The sequence below is a fragment of the Giraffa tippelskirchi genome, chromosome 4 (genome assembly GCF_054371585.1).
Source record: "Giraffa tippelskirchi isolate mGirTip1 chromosome 4, T2T-mGirTip1v1.2.pri, whole genome shotgun sequence".
Classification (NCBI taxonomy): Eukaryota; Metazoa; Chordata; class Mammalia; order Artiodactyla; family Giraffidae; genus Giraffa; species Giraffa tippelskirchi.
This window is the reverse complement of record NC_137278.1, coordinates 94,273,738-94,293,856: the sequence shown is the minus strand read 5'-3', so window position 1 is coordinate 94,293,856 and position 20,119 is coordinate 94,273,738. Positions and strand designations below refer to the sequence as shown.

The 20,119-nt window shown below is 42.2% G+C and overlaps 1 protein-coding gene across 11 annotated transcripts in view; it reads left to right on the top strand.

Moving 5' to 3' along the window:
- Positions 1-20,119, top strand: part of IL18R1 (interleukin 18 receptor 1) — a 38,962-nt gene that overhangs the window by 8,515 nt on the left and 10,328 nt on the right. For 7 of the 11 annotated variants that reach the window (XR_014082397.1, XR_014082394.1, XR_014082395.1 and 4 more), the window contains exons 3-9: positions 474-717; positions 2,566-2,731; positions 4,348-4,495; positions 9,289-9,351; positions 10,561-10,681; positions 15,151-15,290; positions 18,624-18,785. Coding sequence is in view for 6 of the 11 variants with exons in the window: in XM_081591472.1 (XP_081447598.1) it covers positions 474-717; positions 2,566-2,731; positions 4,348-4,495; positions 9,289-9,351; positions 10,561-10,681; positions 15,151-15,290; positions 18,624-18,785 (1,044 nt within the window). In the remaining 5 variants the exon portion in view is untranslated. The remainder of the gene's footprint in view (positions 1-473; positions 718-2,565; positions 2,732-4,347; positions 4,496-9,288; positions 9,352-10,560; positions 10,682-15,150; positions 15,291-18,623; positions 18,786-20,119) is intronic. The other 4 variants (XR_014082398.1, XM_081591475.1, XM_081591473.1 and 1 more) reach the window with 3 other exon arrangements.

The window sequence follows — 20,119 nt, the reverse complement described above, 5'->3', positions numbered from 1 at the left end:
GTTAGGTAGACTGGTTGAGAACAAGACCCGTGAGCCTTCTGATGATTTAGGTGGGAAACTCTGAGGTTTCTAGGTTTCTTTTTTTTCCCCTGGTGATGCCTCAACCGGGATGTTTCAGGGTAAGTGTGGCAACACTGTGACCTTGGTGACTGTCATGTGCAACATTTTCTTTTAAGAGACTACATGCATTTATTTGTCTTCCGGCTTCTGTAGGTTAAGTTCCAGTATCTTCCCGTATGGAAGATGCTGTTGGAAATTTTGTCTTCATTTACCTTCTGCAAGTGCCTTACTGTTAGAGAGATTGACCTCCTATTTCTTAGTGTTGGAAAGGTTGATCTTAAAATAAGAACCCACAGAAATGAGACATTGAGTTTTCTCAGGATGTTCTTACCAACCCAGCTTCTTCCTCTGAAGAAAACTTATGTTTGTCATTCCTGGTTATTTTTTTTTTCTTTTACTTTCCTAATCTTTAGAAGAAACATGTACGTCACGTCTTCATATTACCGCAGCTGAAGGGGAACCTTTCTATCTGAAATATTGCTCATCTTCATCTGAGCATGAGAACAAAACAGCCACCATAAGATGGTACAAAAATGAATCACATGGACCTGTTGACCTGAGCTTGAGCAGTTCACCCAGAATTCTTTTGCATGATTATGTTTTGGAGTTTTGGCCAGTGGAGTTGATTGACAGTGGGTCTTACTCCTTCCAAATGGGGTGAGTACACCTTCTCTTTGTGGTAGTATATTTCACAGAACTCTTGGACGTGGTTTGGCAAAGCAAATAAACAATAATTGGAGAAGTCTGATTATCCATACGTTTTCTTCTTCCTGTTCTTCCTACAGCATGAAGTAATACGTCATTGTTGAAAAATTGAATTAAATACTGCCCTATGTTTATTTTCTTCGTAATGTTAATGAAAGGGGATTGCCTCAGTGTGACTTACTTTTAGGTGACCCCTGCCAAAGATAAGTGAGGCTTCAATGAAATTCATTTTTTAATTCAGCTGCTCCTGTTGCCCAAAGTCACCAGTCAAAAGAATTAAGTGGTACAACCTTCATGATATTTCTAAGCATGAAGTGAAGCAGAACAGATTCCTGGGTGATGACCTCAGACTGGGGAGATGAGCTGGAATTGGGTAGACACTCTCACGTCCTGATGGCCATAATTCTTTGGTGGCTCGGTGGTAAAGGATCTGTTTGCCAGTGCAGGAGACACAAGAGACATGGATTTGATCCCTGGGTTGGGAAGATCCCCTGGAGAAGGGTATAGCAACCCACTCTAGTATTCTTGCCTGGGAAACACCATGGACAGAAGAGCCTGGTGGGCTACAGTCCCTGGGGTTGCAAAGAGTCAGACATGATTGTGTGACGAACACACACACCCTAGTCCAGTTTTCAGGGGTTGATTGAGAGCCAGGTAGCAGTGCTGGTGAAAGATGTGTGTGTCAGACAATCACAAACCTACCTCCCAGATCAGTGAGAGTGGAGCATCCAATGCACTTTGCACAGCCTTCTCAGGACTAAGCCTAGATAGAGTCTTCCAGGATGCCTGTAGTCAAGAATCCTGAATTCTATGCAATGACAGCCACTCACTGAACATGTCAATGATCAATGTTACTGAACTTAAGCTCTCTTTATACTTTATTTGGTGAGATGAGGAAGGAGTAACTGGGGCAAGAAATAGTCTATGTGATGAACCATTAGTGAAAACATGGATGATATAGTGTTAATCTGGTACCTTTGTGATGTTGTGTATGTACTTATGTATGCATGATATATGTGTGGTTTTCTTTTAAATTAATTTATTTTTGTTTTTGGTTGCACTGGGTCTTCACTTCCTCTAGTTGTAGTGAGCAGTCTTCTCATTGCATTGGCTTCTCTTGTCTCAGAGAACAGGCTCTAGGGCATGCGGGCTTCAGTAGTTGTGGCACGTGGGGCTTAGGTGCCCCATGGCATGTGGAATCTTCTCAGACTAGGGATTGAACCCACGTCCCCTGCATTGCAATGGGAATTTGTAACCGCTTGACCATCAGGGAAGTTCCATGTGTGGATTTTTATAGAGATTTGAGACTGACCTGTAGAGAATAGCTCAGGGCCAGGTGCATGGTGATGGAGCACTGCTGGACATAGTAGATTTCTTTCACGAGCACCTCTGGAGTAAGTCCTGATTTATCATCAGAGCCCTTGAGAGCAGAGTGAGACATCGCAGTGAAACCTTAATTGCACTCCTGTGGTTTTGCACAGAGTGAGGTCATTGGGTTTGTTTTTACATATAGGAACTCCCAGGAGTCAGAAAGAAATTCAAAATCTCTTATTAACCTGTGAATATTATGTGACCTTTTAACAGGGGTGATTCCAGAAGTGGGTTACAGCTGGGTCTTTCCACACTAAGGTAGACTATATAACTCACAGTTGGGGTAGAAGAACAGCATTTGGGCTTCCATGAATGAGCCTCTTTTTACGAAAATAAGGGAACATTTTTTCACTGGATTGGTTACTAAAAAGTGGTATTTGAAAAGTCTCTGTCCTAATGATAAAATATCTCTAAACCTTTATTTTCCAGAAATGATACTCATGACTGGAAATTAAATGTCATCCCGAGAAGTAAACACAGCTGTTTTACTGAGAAACTGGTAATAAGTAAAGTTGTGGAAGTTAAGAAATCTTTGCAGATAGCCTGTGAACACAGCTACTATCAACAACTGGCCAATAGAACGGTATTGTATAAGGTAGTGCTTTTAAAATATTTTAACTGAAGACAATAGAAAAGACAAAATTCCAAAAGGAGGGTCTGATGGCTGTGCAGCATTCTCGTCTCATAACATGTTAACATACAAGCTGTGGGTCTGCACAGCTCAGCTGACTTGTCTGAGCTTCTGTATCCATTTAGGTTGCTCCAGGTTAGGCGTTCAGTACACATGTTGAATCTGCATTGACAGTCAGATTCTTGACCACTGGATCACTAGTGAAGCCCTTCTTTATGCCTTTATAATCAGTCCACTGTCTTCTGGTGGGGGACTTCAGTGGGGCTAGGTGGTCTGCTAGGAACACGGTTCTCTGAGTAATAGAGAATAAGAGATTTTGAATTTCTTTCTGACTCCTGGGAGTTCCTATATGTAAAAACAAACCCAATGACCTCACTCTGTGCAAAACCACAGGAGTGCAATTAAGGTTTCACTGCAATGTCTCACTCTGCTCTCAAGGGCTCTGATGATAAATCAGGACTTACTCCAGAGGTGCTCGTGAAAGAAATCTACTATGTCCAGCAGTGTTCCATCACCATGCACCTGGCCCCGAGCTATTTTCTACAGGGGGGAGTAATTCTGCTCCCCCCTCCACTACCCACCCCTAGGATGGGTAGTCCTGAATACATGGAATTAGGCTAAAAGCATTAAGAAATAGTTGTGTGGAAAGTTTTGACCCAAACAGGGATAGTTTTGTGGTAGTGTTTTTTTTTTCTCCCTCTCTCTCTCTCCCCTTCCTCCTCTTCCTCCCTCTATTTGTGTGTATAAGAGAGAGATTAAAAGGATATGATGAAAGCATTAACAATATCCCCATACTCTATTTCCCAGAGACTATTAATAATGCTAATGATAATACCAGAAATAAGATTGTATTTTTTTTATTGTTCACATATACCTTTTATTCATCTTATCCTTGTTAACAATATATATATATAACCATATAATACAACAGTCATAACCAGGAAATTAGCACTGATACAATATGCTTTTGAACTGTGGTGTTGGAGAAGACTCTTGAGAGTCCCTTGGACTGCAAGGAGATCCAACCAGTCCATCCTAAAGGAGATCAGTCCTGGGTGTTCATTGGAAGGACTGATGTTGAAGCTGAAACTCCAATACTTTGGCTACCTGATGTGAAGAGCTGACTCATTTGAAAAGACCCTGATGCTGGGAAAGATTGAGGGCAGGAGGAGAAGGGGACAACAGAGGATGAGATGATCGGATGGCATCACCAACTCAATGGACATGGGTTTGGGTGGACTCCTGGAGTTGGTGATGGACAGGGAGGCCTGGTGTGCTGCAGTTCATGGGGTTGCGAAGAGTTGGACACGACTGAGCGACTGAACTGAACTGAACTGAACAATATTATTAACTAAACTACAGACCTCATTCTAATTCCACTAGTTTATCTATTCACTGGTGGGACTATATTTCATTGTTCCAGAAGGGGCAGTACCAAATCACTGAGACATTTGTTCAGAAATTTCTGGTTTTCATTCTCTTTCCCTCTTTCCCTAAAGATCTTTAACTTAACATTTCAAATTCTTGTCATAGAATACTATTTTTACTCAAGGTATTTTAACTTGCTTTTTCTAAAACAGAACTGTGAAAAGATGGAGAAAAATCAAAGCCCATTTTTAAAGAATGCAGAGTTTAAAGATCAGGGATATTATACCTGTGTGTTTTTCCTACATCATAATGGAAAACTATTCAACGTCACCAAAACCTTCAATATTACAATAGTTGGAGGTAAGAGAAATTTTAGAATCAGGAAGAAACAAATGTATCTTAGTAAAATGGACTATTTTCTTTCTTCTAAAGCCATACAGGAAGGCAGAGGAAACTTAGTTGGACTTGGGACCACATCACTAGTTCACATATAAGGGTCAAAATCACTTTGTCATCATCTTCCACTCTGAATAATTTTGCAGTGATGGAGTGAGGGTGGGTAATGAAAGTTTACATAAGTGAACCTCGGATGTTCTCTCGCTTGGTATTTCAGTACATTGTGGAATCTTTTCTAAAGCATCTGCTTTCACTCAATATTACTTGTTGAGCATCTGCATTCAATAAACTGAGTATCAGGAAGTAAGAAAAGCAGGGAAATATGAAATTAAGTGAATAATGCACTATTTTCAGGAATTTTGATTATATAGAGTCAGGAGAGGTTAAAGCCAAATCTGATCTCTGGACCCTGACACTGAATTAAATCTTGGAGACAGAATTTTAGGTGAAGTAGAAAGAAATAGCTTTATTACTTTGCCAGGCAAAAGGGGCCACGGTGGGCTAATGTCCTCAAGATTGTATGTCTCGACCCAGAGGTGTTAGTGAGGAGTCAGAGTCATGGTTCAAAGAGGGTGTGGTCAGCTTGAGGACATTCTTCTGGTTGGTTGGCGGTGAGGTAAGTGAGCCTCAGCATGATCAATTAGGTTGTAACCAGTCTGGGGTCTACATTCTTGTGGGCAGCATACCATTGTCAACTTAAAAAATATTCACAGCCTAAAGTTGAGAGTTATGAAGCCCAGAAGGCAGCATCTCAAGTAACCCTGACAGAACTGCTCGAAGAAGGTGAACGAGGAGCTAGGTTAGAAGTTTTGCAACAAAGGACAGGTAATCTGAACCTCAAGAGTATTGTTAATTAAATAAAACTAGATATCACAAGTTAAGGAATTTAGCGCTTTTCTGTGTATGGGAAGATACAAGAATCTGGGCTCCCTGAAGTCATTCTTTTGCTTGTGTACCCTTGCTTCCATGGTGGCTCAGCTGGTAAAGAATCTGCAATGCGGGAGACCTGGGTTTGATCCCTGGGTTGGGAAGATCCCCTGGAGAAGGGAAAGGCTACCCACTCCAGTATTCTGGCCTGGAGAATTCCATGGACTGTATAGTCCATGGGATCGCAAAGAGTGGGACACAACTGAGCAATTTTCACTTCACTTCACTTCAGCTATATGGGGCCAGTATCCTGTGTTTTCACATCTGGAGTTTCCTAAGGGCTCACGCTGGGGAGTGGCTGTAGCCTGATGACAGTGAGATGGCAGGCATGCTACTTCCTGAGTTCCCTCAGGGCTCACAAGCTCACATTAGTGCTGTGCTCATTTGCTTAGTTGTGTCTGACTCTGTGCAACCCCATGGACTGTAGCCCACCAGGCTCTTCAGTCCATGGGATCTCCCAGGCAAGAATATGGGAGTGGGTTGCTGTTTCCTAATTCAGGGGTTCTTCTCAACCCAGGGATTGAACCTGGAGTGGGTTGCCATTTCCTCCTCCAGGAAATCTTCTTGACCCAGGGACTGAATCTGTGTCTTTTGCGACTCTTGCATTAGCAGGTGGATTCTTTACCACTAACACCATCTGGGAAGCCCTAGCTCACATTGGAGGGCTGCGATCTCTGATGAGGATACGATGGTTGGATAGCATGACAGACTCAATGGTCATGAGTTTGAGCAAACTCCAGGACATAGTGAAGGGCAGGGAAGCCTGACGCACTGCAATCCATGGGGTTGCAAAGAGCTGGACATGGCTGAGCAACGGAACAACAGCAGCAGCAGTCTCTGATGACTGTGATATCCTTTGTTAACTGATATGGCAGAAAGTATCCTATTTATCACTGTTAACCTCTCCCACCTGGTCGGGGTTTCAGTATTTGCAAAACAGCTCAAAGATACTGTTCTGTGTATCCCTTGAGGGGGAACCAGGACTCTGCCCCAAGGCTGCACTATTGTTTCTTGACTGTTCCTCCCTTGTCTCTGCATCCTGGGAACTCAGAGAAGGTCCTGGAGGCTGAATGATGCCAATTTCTTGTATTCAATAAATGGGGGACACAGAAAGGCTTTTGTGCCCAAGAGCCCCACTAGATCCTGCTCTGTATCAAGGTGATAAGCCACATAGAAGCACCATGGAATATGAAATTGGAGTCATCTATCAGTTTCTAAGGGTTCAGAAAGAGTCCAGAGATAGAAGAGATGCTGGAGGCTGTTTGAGCTGGTTCCTAGAGGCAGAGCATGAAGGACAGATAGGAGGACATGCTAGGGACAGTCCACTCAGGTGAGAGCATGTAAGGAGCACAGGTGTGGCTGTGGAAGAAGCTTTACATTTGGGGATGATGGCATTTATTCTGGTTTACCATGAACCCAGACCCTATGTAATGGAAACACTGAAGCCTGGACTTGTAGGGTATTGGAGACCTTGCTTGCTTGCTTGCTTGGAAAGTCTCTTCAGTCATGTTTAACTCTTTGCAATCACAAGGACTGTAGCCTTCCAGGATCCTCTGTCCATGGGGACTCTCCAGGCAAGAATACTGGAGTGGGTTGCCATTTCCTTCTCCAAGGGATCTTCCCAACCCAGGGATCTAACCCAGGTCTCCTGCATTGCAGGCAGATTCTTTACCATCTAAGCCACCAGAGCACCAGAGCTGGAGACCTTAGAAGTAATTATTTAATTAAATCCCACCCAGTGAAGATATCCTTCATATGGCTCAGCCAGTAATAGATCATTCAGTCTCTTCTTGGGAACTGCCATGGAAATAACCAAATCACTCAGCAGCTAGGTCCAATTTTAATGCTTGATTGTCAACGAGTCTTTTTTTTCCCATTGAGTCCAGTTATGCCTTCACAACGAACTGCGGAAAATTCTTAAAAAGATTGGAATACCAGACCACCTGACCTGCCTCCTGAGAAATCCGTATGCAGGTCAAGAAACAAGTTAGAACTGGACATGGAACAACACACTGGTTCCAAATCGGGAAGGAGTAAGTCAAGGCTGTATATTGTCACCCTGCTTATTTAACTTATATATCATGAGAAATGCTGGGCTGGATGAAGCACAAGCTGGAATCAAGATTTCTGGGAGAAATATCAGTAACCTCAGATATGCAGATGACGCCACACTCATGGCAGAAAGAGAAGATCTAAAGAGCCTCTTGATGAAAGTGAAAGAAGAGAGTAAAAAAGTTGGCTTAAAACTCAACATTCAGACAACTAAGATCATGGCATCTGGTCCCATCACTTCATGGCAAATAGATGGGGAAACAATGGAAATAGTGAGAAACTTTACTTTTGGGGGCTCCAAAATCACTGCAGATAGTGATGGCAGCCATGAAATTAAAAGATATTTACTCCTTGGAAGGAAAGTTATGACCAACCTAGACATCATATTAAAAAGCAGACATTACTTTGCCAACAAAGGTCTGTCTAGTCAAAGCTATGGTTTTTCCAGTGGTCATGTATGGATGTGAGAGTTGGACTATAAAGAAAGCTGAGCACCGAAGAATTGATGCTTTTGAACTGTGATGTTGGAGAAGACTCTTGAGAGTCCCTTGGACAGCAAGGATATCCAACCAGTCCATCCTAAAGGAGATCAGTCCTGAATATTCATTGGAAGGACTGATGGTGAAGCTCCAATACTTTGGCCACCTGATGTGAAGGCCTGACTCATTTGAAAAGACTCTGATGCTGGGAAAGATTGAAGGTGGGAGGAGAAGGGGACGACAGAGGATGAGATGGTTGGATGGCATCATCGACTCAATGGACATGAGTTTGAGTAAATTTCAGGAGTTGGTGATGGACAGGGAGGCTGGGCGTGCTGCAGTCCATGGGGTCACAAAGAGTCAAATGCGACTGAGGGACTGAATTGAACTGACGCCTTCCTGTAGTTTCCTCTCATGTCTGTGGTTGCCTTCAGTAACTCCACATATTAAATCTGGTCCCTTCTGCAAATGACAGCTCCTTCAAGTGTCTGAAGACAGGTGGCTTATCCACCCTTCTTGTTCTTTCCTAGGAAGCTGTAAACTCCTAGGTGACTGACTCATCCAACAAGGTCATGGGCTCACAGTTTCTAGAGCTCATTTACTTTAGCAGCATTTTCCCTCTTCTCTCCAGCTGTCTACTTATATAGCTGTATTCCACGCATGTATGGTGAACCTACAAATTACCACAAACTTCCTGACTTCAAACAACATAAATTTATCATTGTACAGTTTTGGAGGTCAAAAGTCTAAAATGGTTTCCCTGGGCTAAATTCCAGGTTTCTGAAGGATTGTGTTCTTTCTAGAGGGTCTGCAGGAGAATCAATACCTTGCCTTTGCCAGCTTCTAGAGGCACCGGCATCCTTGGCACACGCCACTTAGTCAGTGCCTTGCACCCAGTAAATCTATTTTGAGGCATTGAGGGCAGAGAGAAGGGAGAATATAAAGACAATTCCCAGTAAGTCTGCATCTTCTAAGTCTGGAGGTTTCATTGTCTTCCTGCATCTTCTGGCTTTTAGCTGTGCTGGGCAGAAGTCATAGGTGGAATTGAGGGGAGACCAAGTTCAGTAAGCTCTCTCCAGCGAGGTGAGCTTTGAGTTGATGGAAAGTGAAAGAACAACCAGTATTCCCCACCTCCCTTATGTAATGTAAATACAATAAAGTAATAAGTGTAAAGTGATGATTATTAGGATGTTTGTTACTTGGAATGATAAGTATATTACAACAGATGTTGTGATACATCTGTCTTAGCAAAGATCCATGCAACACTAATGCATTTTTCTTTTCTTTATTCACTTTCAGACCACAGTAATGTAATTCCAGCTCTTCTTGGACCAAAGATCACTCAAGTTAAAGTGGAATTAGGTATATTTTGACATACATATATTTTGGATTTATGAACGGGGGGCATAATTGAGTCTTTCAAGGCCAAATCTGGTTTTTTACTGATCAACATTGTTTTCGTAACACATACCATGTTTACTGAAGAATATTACAAAATCAGGAAAACCTTGTCATTGTTTGAATGTTGCCCTTTTTAGTGATAGTTAGAGTTAGCAATGTGTTCAAACAATTATGGAAGTGCCTATGGTTTGCAGACCTGTGGTTTTAGTCCCTTTCTATGTGGCTTTTCTCTAACAGTAACTGTTGTTTAGTCACTAAGTCATGTCTGACTCTTTGCAACCCCCTGGACTGTAGACCTCTAGGCTCCTCTGTCCTTGGGATTTTCCAGGCCAGAATACTAGAGTGGGTTGCCATTTCCTTCTCCAAATAGTAACTGTGGTCATTTTTATATATGAAAACTCAATGAGAATTCTCTGGAGAAATTATTCAAACTTACTGTATGGTTTGAATATGTGATTAAGGGATTCACTTTGAATCAGTGGACTGACTTGATTGTTGTTTTTGCTATTCAGTTGCTGAGTTGTGTTGGATTCTTTTTGACCCTATGGACTGTAGCCCGCCAGGCACCTCTGTCCATGTACTTCTCCAGGCAAGAAGACTGGAGTGGGTAGCCATTCCCTCACCAGGGGATCTTCTGACCCAGGGATTGAACCCATATCTCCTGCGTTGGCAGGTGGATTCTTTACCCCTAGGCCACCAGGGAAGCCCTAGTTCACCCTGGAAGAACTTTATTCCTCGCTGTGCTTTCTGTCCAACTGTTTCTCTTGGTTTACCCTGCACTATGACATCTTTAACTTTTAGCTAATTTAATTTTTTTGCTTTTTATCCATTTTGTTTTTCTAGAAGTTACAGTGGGTGTTTTGGCCTGACACTACTTATTAGACTGTTGGTTGAGAAGAAAGTCCACTGGCCTTCCTAAGTTTTAATAATTGATTTCAACATAAATATTTGAATAGAGGCCAATTCATAGTTTGGTGATGACTTGTAATCACAACCTAATTTCTCTGCTTTATAAGTTTTTTTTTTAATGAAAAACAAGGCATATTTTTCTTAGATGCAACACTATATTAGCATTATATGTTACATTAATATACATTGGCTTTATTAATTTTAGCCTTTGGGAAACTTGAGTTTCTAAAATCAGAATGTTGGTTGTCAACTTTTACTTAGGAAAAGATATACAGCTCAACTGCTCTGCTTTGCTGAATGAAAAGGATATGATTTACTGGAACACCTGGAGAAAAAATGGAAAGGATCCTAATGTACATGAAGGGGAAGTGACGAGAATTAGGTATGGATATGTGATATATTGTTGTTGTTCAGTTACTAAGTTGTGTCTGAGTGTTTTGCAACCCCATGGGCTGTAGCCCGCCAGACTCCTCTGTCCATGGGATTTGCCAGGCAAGAATACTGGAGTGGGTTGCCATTTCCAAATTTAGGAGATCTTCCCAGACCAAGAATCAAACCCACATCTCCTGCATTGGCAGGTGGGATCTTTACCACTGAGCCACCAGGGAAACCCCTGTACCATATATATTCAGTTCAGTTCAGTTCAGTCACTCAGTCATGTCTGACTCTTTCAGACCCCATGAACCGCAGCACGCCAGGCTTCCCTGTCCATTGCCAGCTCCCAGAGTCCACCCAAACCCATGTCCATTGAGTCGATGATGCCATCCAACCATCTCATCCTCTGTCGTCTCCTTCTCCTCCTGCCCTCAATCTTTCCCAGCATCGGGGTCTTTTCAAATGAGTCAGCTCTTCGCATCAGGTGGCCAAAGTATTGGAGTTTCAGCTGCAAAATCAGTCCTACCAGTGAACACCCAGGACTGATCTCCAGACTCCTGAAAGACTGATAGGATGCTTGAGATGAATTTAACTTATAATTATAACTTACATATTTTATCATTATAATTCTCATATCTAAGCTGACGAATGATGCAGAAATTTATTGCTGAGATCTAAATTAGAAAGAGAAGGTCAGGACTTCCCTGGCAGTCCAGTGGTCAAGTCTGCGTGCTTCCAATGCAGGGGGTGCGGGTTCGTTCGCTCATCAGGGAGCTAAGATCCTGCATGCCATGTGGTGTAGTCAAAAAAGAAAAAGAAGGTCAGTGAGGCTTATTAGCACCGCCTTACAGAAGTAGCTTTTGGTGAGTCAGGATCTGATGGGGGTGAAAACTTTACCTTAAGCATCTTATGGAAGAATGATTAACTAGGCCACTGTCATATGAACTTTGAACATAGAGTTAAATGCTTTGATCTTACGAATGTGCCAGAGAAAAGACCAGTTCAGGAGACTGGGACGTGTACAAGTCACTCTGGGCCCCTTGAGTGCGCTCCGGACCCTTATCACATGCCTGGCTGTGTTGCCTACGTGTCACCGTGGGGCCAGCTGGGTGTCCATAGGTGACGCAGTGCGTCATCAGCACCTCCTCTCTCTGAGAATTCTGGAACACCCCATGCCACAGGCAGGCCATCTATTAATACCACTTCCTCTCCAGGTCTTCCCCCTGTATTTCCCCTGTACACACTTTTCTTTGTTCTATTGTTGGAAATTATGGAAACTTGAGGAGAACTGAAAATCGCGAAGATGGAGAGAGCCATTTGAAGACAGTTTTGTGTGTGTTTGGGGATATCTTCACTGGGCATGAGCTATGCTGACATAGACACTGCCTCCTGCTCTTTACGGATAGTTCAGAGCTTCTTTGTATAACATTCCTTACAGTGATTATCTTTTGTTTTTTTTAGGGTAGTCCATCTAATCAATTATATTTGCTTTTTAAAAATTTTTGTTGGAGAGTAGTTGCTTTACAATGTTGTGTTAGTTTCTACTGTACAGAAAGCCGGATCAGCTATGTACATATATGTATGATTATCTTTCTTAAAGGTGAGAATTAAGGAATTTTCTCAAGTCCAGGAGGGTCTCCAAAGATTGTCAGGTGTAAATGATGACTCAAGAAAACACTGATTTAAATGACCAATCACCTACCCCATGACATTTGTTGTTGGTCAATTGACATAGATCATAGTAATTATGACAGCCTTTTCCTGTCCGTGTCCATTAATGGAAATCAGAAACACAATAAGAGCAGGTGGAAAAGCCCAACAGGGCAGTGGTTAGGTATAAATATCTAGGAGGCAGAGTTAGTGCAAAAAGTTCCAAATGGCATATAGTTTAATACTTAAATATCCTATATTAAAGAACATGAGTTTGAGTAAACTCTGGGAGATAGTGAAGGACAGGGAAGCCTGGTGTGCTGCTGTCTTGCTGTCCATGGGGTTGCAAAGGAGTTGGACATGACTGAGTGACTGAACAACAGCAACAAAGGAATGGTTATACTTTATTAAAACAAAACACACTGAACCTATGACCATTTATTCATTTTTGCCTGCACCTGCCTTTGCGGGATCTTAGTTCTTTGACCTGGAATCGAACCAGCACCTCCTAAAGTGGAAGTGCTAAATCTTAACCACTGGACCACCTGGCAAGTCCCTCTATGGCCATTTAAATGCTTCTGAATGGTTTGGAGTCATTACTATCATTATTAAGGTAATTGTACACTCAGGTTTTAGTGAGTTGTGGTCCTGAGGTGTCTCTCACCTTAGCTGCATTTTTGAGTTTTTTCTGCTTTTTTCATACACATATATATATATATATATATATATATATATATATATATATATATATGTTATATATATATTCTGTGTCATCTTGCTGGCAGCCCTCAATTCTTGCTGACATATGTCTACAAGCTTCTTATAGTGCAAGGTCTATGCCCTCACCCAGAATCAGGTGTGAGATTGGTGCTCATGAAATGTTGGCTCAGCTGGACTATGTGGCCCTCTGGTTGCTGTATCTTGTCCTCAGCATCCATTCCCCCACTGGATTCCTGCATTTCCCCCTTCCCATGGTCTATTGCTCATCTCTGGAGTTGGAAAAAAACTCAGCTGGAAAAATTGCTCAGAAAACCAACTCACCAAACTTAGAGAAATGGAGCTTAAACTCAGCTAAGAGCTTAAGTGAAGCTGAATCTTTCTTTATAGTGAGTGCATGAACTTATGTCTTCTATTTTGTCATCTCAGTAGTTTTTTTGTGTCTTGTTTTCAACATCAATGTAAAATCCACAAGAAAGATGAAAGTGTTAGTCGTTCAGTTGTGTCCAACTCTTTGCGACCCCATGGACTCTTTACACCAGGCTCCTCTGTCCATGGAATTCTCCAGGCAAGAATGCTGCAGTGGGCTGCCATTTCCTTCTCCAGGGGATCTTCGCAACCCAGGGATCAAACCAAGGTCCTCCCGCATTGCAGGCAAATTCTTTGCCATATGAGCCACCAGGGAAGCTCTTTCTGGTTTGGTGACTTCTGTAGAGAATTTGGTTCTAAAATGAAACAGAGAGTTGGAGGCTGCAGTGGGTCCCACATGCAGCTGCTGGAGTCCTGGCAGGTGAATGACTATACCTGGGAGTTCTGGTTGATCCCAAGCCTTCAGAGCCTGCTGCTGGCAAGAAGCAGATCTCAAGAGCATTTGCCTTGTATCAAAGACAGGACATCTTGAGTCTTTTCAGAAGAGAAAGACAGCTGGTTGCACTGGTGGTCTCTGGTCATTTTCTGACACTCTCTGAGCAGCTTAACTGGTATTTCTCATGTGCTTCAAGGATGTCTGAAAATAGTGTTGTGTTTTTATTTAAATGCTGAACAAAATAAGAGTTATCATTAGGATTGTGAGGACAAGCTTGGCATGCATCTGCATCTGTACTGATTTGCAGCCTTGTCACTGCTGGCAGAGACTTCATGGTGAATAGTCAGGACAGGAGGAATAGATGGCACACCTTGGAGCTATCATGGGTTTGGTTCCAGACCACCACCATAAAGCAAATACCGCAATAAAGCCAGTCCCATGAATGTTTTGGTTTCCCAATGCACATGAAATTATTTACACTATACTGTGGGCTTCCCCAGTGACTCAGTGGTAAAGAATATAGGAGATGCAGGAGGCTCAGGTTTGACCCCTGGATTGGGAAGATCCCCTGGAGAAGGAAATGGCAACCTACTCCAGTATTCTTGCCTGGGAAATTGCATGGACAGAGGAGCCTGGAGGGCTATAGTCCATGGGGTCGCAAAAGAGTCAGACACAACTGAGCGACTGGGCAGGTACTGTACTCTATTAAGTGTGCAATGGCATTACATGAAAAAACAATGTCCATACCTTATTTAAAAATACTTGACGGCTAAAATAAATGCCTAAACCATTACAATAGTAGCATTAAGATCCCTGATCACAGATCCCCTAACAAATATAATGATAATGAAAAAATGTGAATTTCTGAGAATTACCAAAATGTGACACAGAGACATAAAGCGAGCAAATGCTGTTGGGAAAATGGCACCCAGAGACTTGCTTGATACAGCTTGAATTTGTAAAAAGTGCAATATCTGCAAAGTGCAATAAAGCAAAGTTCAGTAAAATGAAGTATGCCTGTAATTCAGAGAGAGAATATTTTCTTGTATTTTCAACTGAACATCGCCATCTTCCAGGCATTTTAGTTCTAGGCAGCACCTGCCCCAGATGGTCTCAGGAGGACTGACATCCCCGGGGAGCAGGCAGCTCACACTTGAACAGAGCTCACCAGAAAGCGAAGATCTCTGAAGTCCACAGAGCATTGCTTTTTACAGATGTATTTGTGCATACAGATTCCTCTTTCATGGGTCATGTTGCTGGTAATGACACACAGCCTGTTGCTAAACCATGTTCCTCTCTTACAGGACTTCAGAAGGCAAATGGCTTGCTTCCACAATACTGAGGATTGAGAATGTAAATACAAGAAATCTAAACTTTTCATACAATTGCACTGCGGTCAACGAGGGAGGCATCGATACCAAAAGCTTCCTCTTGCTGGTAAAAGGTGTGAGAAATTTTATTTTTGGAAGTTGGTGCAAACCTAGAATGCTGCAGCTGAGAGGCCCATCATAGCTCATCACTTCCTCACCTTACAAACCAGGAACCAAGCTCCTGAGAGGTGAAGGATTTGACTTATCACAGGTGTTCAGTGGCAGATCTGGTGCTCAGCCCTCACTGCTGTCCCTTGTGCCCTGATTCCAAGTGAGGAATGAAAGCCTCAGGTGTATTCTTTGCTCTCAGTCATAGTCCAGTCCTATGCAGCAGCCAGGGACCCAGAGCAGGGAGGTAGGGGGAGCTCAGGGTTGAAGATGCTGGTGGGCAGGGACCACGGGGGAGGTGGCCTGAGCAGCTCCGCCACACTCTGTACAACCAGAGGGATGTTTGCAGCTGGGCCGAGGATGAGCTGGTCCTGCCTCCATCCTGACTTAGCAGGGCCGTGGGCACAGGAGCCCTTGGCTGGTCCTTCATTCAACAAGGACGAACTTAGGCTTCCCTCCTTTGGGCCAGTCCCTGGTCTTGGCAAGTGGACAGTTATTTGATGACTGATCACTGGACTCTTCAGTTGTTTCAGTGCCCATCTGATGGAGTACTCCAGAGTCACCCACCTTCATGTTGGGTATCCCTGGTGGCTCAGTCGGTAAGGAATCCACCTGCAATGCAGGAGACCTGCATTCGATCCCTGGCTTAGGAAGATCCCCTGAAGAAGGAAATGGCAATGTACTCCAATATTCTTGCCTAGGAAATCCCATGGACAGAGGAGCTGGCAAGCTACAGTCCATGGGGTCACAGAGAGTGAGACATGAGTTAGCAACTAAACAACCACCACCACCAACTCCAACCTCCACTAAAACAGTCCAGCCCCAGAACATGAGCTCAGGTGATGCTCGGAAGTAGCTGCTCAGACAGCTGTGTACTGTCCTAGGTCAGCACAAGGCTGTGCTATCTCCGCCTGAAAAGTTTCTACCCTGACCTTATCTTCTTCTCCTGGGATCACTGATATTACCTAGGGAATTTGGTCTTTGACTCCACCGTTTTCCCTGGGCCAGCACGAAAGTGTGTGTATTTGTGTGATACAGGTACATTCTTCCTTTCAGAGATGCAGGAACCTCAGGGCCTATGTTTATCCAGAGTTAACTTATTAAGCAATGGCATTTGCTGTTGTTTAGTCGCTTAGTCGTGTCTGACTCTTTGTGACCCCATGGATATAGCCCGTCAGGCTCCTCTGTCCATGGGATTCTCTGACCAGGAATACTGGAGTGGGTTGCCATTTCCTCCTTCAGGGGAATCTTCCTGACCCAGGGATCAAATTCATGTCTCCTGCACTGGCAGGTGGGTTCTTTACCACTGAGCCACCAGGGAAGCCTGGTGTTTGCTTACTTATATCCTAATAGTTACTTTTACTGGAAAGATAATCCCTAAAATTGTGTCATGGTGAAAAGAGCTTTGTGTATGTTTATACTCTTTGACCTAGAAATCAATCCCACCGCCATTAGAATGTATTCGAGGAAAATAATCGGAAACATAGGTAAGGGTTTATACATAAATTCATTGCAACATTATGTATATTTATGAAAAATTGCAGTTGATCTAAATATTGGGATAGCATGAATTATAATTGTAAGACCTAGAGAAATGCTCATAATATAATGTTAAGCAATGAAGAGTGATCACCATGTGGTTCCAATTAAGTAAATGTTTTCAGGGAAAAAAGAAAATCTAGAAGGAAATGTACTAGCGTGTTGGCAGTGGCCATGGTCACACTGTGGAATGGTTATTAAAATTATTCTATTGGGATTTCTCTGCTGGTCTAGTGATTGGGACTCCGAAATTCCAATGCAGGGGGTGTGGGTTTGGTCCCTGGTTGGAGAACTAAGATTCTTCATACTGTGTGGCCAAAAAATTAAAATTAGAAAAAAAATAAAGTGTACAACTTTAAAAGTTTTGAACAGATTTATTAAAAAATTTATTCTGTCCTTTATACCTTTATGTGTTATGTTGTCCATAATGAGCATAAACTCAATCTAGGAAAGGTAATTTTTTTTCTCATAGGACATTTTCATATAAAGATATGCAAAAATTCTGAGAGCTGAGTGCCAGGTAATGTGTTCACTACTTATTTGTAATATTTAACCCACCTTCAAAACAGCAGCCCTGTATGTGAAGGAGAAAATATTACTAGCTTCATTGCTGTCCTGTGTGTACAGATAAAACACTAGGAGTTTAGGGTATCAGTGACTTTCTCTGGGACACAGAATAGGTGATGGATCCAGGCTGAAGCCCACATGCTCTCACCTGGGCACTCAATCTCTCAAGGTTACCAGGGAGTAAGGGGGTGGGGGAGGGGTAAATTGGAAGGTTGGGATTGACATATACACACCGCTATGTATAAAATAGATAACAAATGAGGATCTACTGTATAACACAGGGAACTCTACTCAGTATTCTGTAATGGTCTATGTAAGAAAAGAATCTGAAGAAGAGTGAATTTATGTATACATATAACAGATTCACTTTGCTGTGCACCGGAGACTAGCATAACAATGTAAATCAATTGTGCTTCAATTAAAATATAGTGTCATTTGCAGAGACATGGATGGACCTAGAGAGTGTCATACAGAGTGAAGTCAGAAAGAGAAAAATGAATACCATATATTCATATATATGTGCATTGTAGAAAAATGGTATGGATGATCCTGTTTGCAGAGCGGAAATTGAGACACAAATGTAGAGAACAAATGTATGGGTGCCAAGGGGGAAATGAGGGGTTGGGATTGACGCATATAGACTAATAAAATAGATAACTCATGAGAACATAATGTATAGCACAGAGACCTCTGCTGAATGCTTTGTGATGAGCTGAATGGGAAGGAAGTCCATTCGGAAGGGGATATATGTATATGTATGGCCGATGCATTTTGCTGTACAGGAGAAACTAGCACCACATTGTAAATCAGCAAAAATTAATTAAAAAATAAAATAAAAATTAATCTTAAAAGATTCCACACCTTCATATTATGTTCCCAGCCCGCTAACTGAGGTTTATGTGTGGGTCCTTCTGCATTTCACCCTGGTGTCTGAGCATCCTAGAAATCTGACTTCCTCGGATAGGAACAGACTGCAGTGTGATGCTTTCAGTTCACATCTCTGAATAACACCCTTGTACACATTTCTATGGACCAGAAAGATCACCACAGGAGACTAAAGGCAGGCGTTCAGAGTAACTGGATAGACAAGTTGATTTGTATTAAAGGTAAAAAACTGACCACGGCAGTGTGATGGTGAAAGACTCGAATGAAATTTCCCTGACTGATTTTTCCCATTTTCTTTTTCTTTCTAGAAGACATGGTTGACATCCCAGGCCACGTCTTCACTAGAGGAATGATCGTAGCTGTCGTGATCTCAGTGGTGATTGTCTGTCTTGTGACCATGGGTGTCATTTATAGAGTTGACTTGGTTCTATTTTATAGACATTTCACTGGAAGAGACGAAACCTTAACAGGTAACAAGTATTGTAATGCTGGGGTCTCTTATCTTACAGTTTCATTAAGAAGCTATGAATTAATCTTCACCATATGTTGATTATATTGTTGAGTTAATGGCAGTAGAGGTTTTCCATAAGAAAAATTGATCTGATGAATCATCTGCTGTGGATGTTGTCTGTGCCACTTTTTCTTGTGCTTACTTACCTGTTGCCAAAAATTATTCTCTAATCATTTCATGCATGTATGCTGAGTCCTTCTAAATGTCCTGTGAGGTGTTCTTGCCCAAGGACTGTGTGTCTGAATGTCATTGCTCACACACCATCTGGTACCTTACACAAAGTGCAGACTCAATTAAAGTCATTTAAATTGAGTTGAGTTGTATCATGGTTCATTATTTAAACCCGGCAAAGGAGGCTGCATGATGGACTTGCAAGAACCTTGAACTCCATACCACATTACCTGAGTTCCAGTCCCCTAGATCTGCTATTTTTTTTTATCTGCTCCTCCTTCTATCTGGGAACTGTGGTTTCTCAGCTTTCCTAATTTTGAAGGTGATTAGAAGTCCTCAAGATTCAAAATAGAGGGGCTTCCCTGGTGATCCAGTGGCTAAGACTCCACGTTCCCAGTGCAGGGGCCCCAGGTTTGATCCCAGATCTGGGAACTAGATTCCACATGCTGCAGCTAAAAAAAGACATTCTGAATGTCACTACTAAAAAAAAAATCCCACATGCCACAGTGAAGATTCCAAGTGCTGCAAATAAGGCCCAGGGCAGCCAAATAAAGAGATAAATATTTTTTAAAAAATTCAAAATAGTTACCAAATTAAAAAGATATGTGTATAATCCATTGCACTTGCTTTTGTATCTGTGTGTGTTTGTGTGTGTGTGTAGCACATACATAGCTCAAAACACCAAAACTCTTAGAAATTATACATATTATGTTCGTTCAATGCCTGTTTCCCACCTCATCTCCTATTGGTAGTATATTCAAATGAATATTAATAATATAGAATCATATTTCACTCCTATTTGAAAGACAGATCTTGCCATGCTCTACACCCTATTCTGAACTTTGTTTTACTGTATCTTGGATACCCTTCCATCTTAGTTTATAAAGCCTCTTATTTTTTTCGGGTTGCACAATGTTTAATTTCCGTGGATGCACCTTTGTTTACTGAGTCACCACTTGATGGACATTTGGGTTTCTTACAACCTTCCGTTATTGCAGAAGTTGCTGGAGTAGTGGAGAACTTTGTATAGTCGTCATTTTGTTTGTGTGCGGTGTAACTGAAGGAAAACTCCCTAAAGTAGAATGACTAGAAATGTAGAAATACAGTTGTTTTGATGTACGT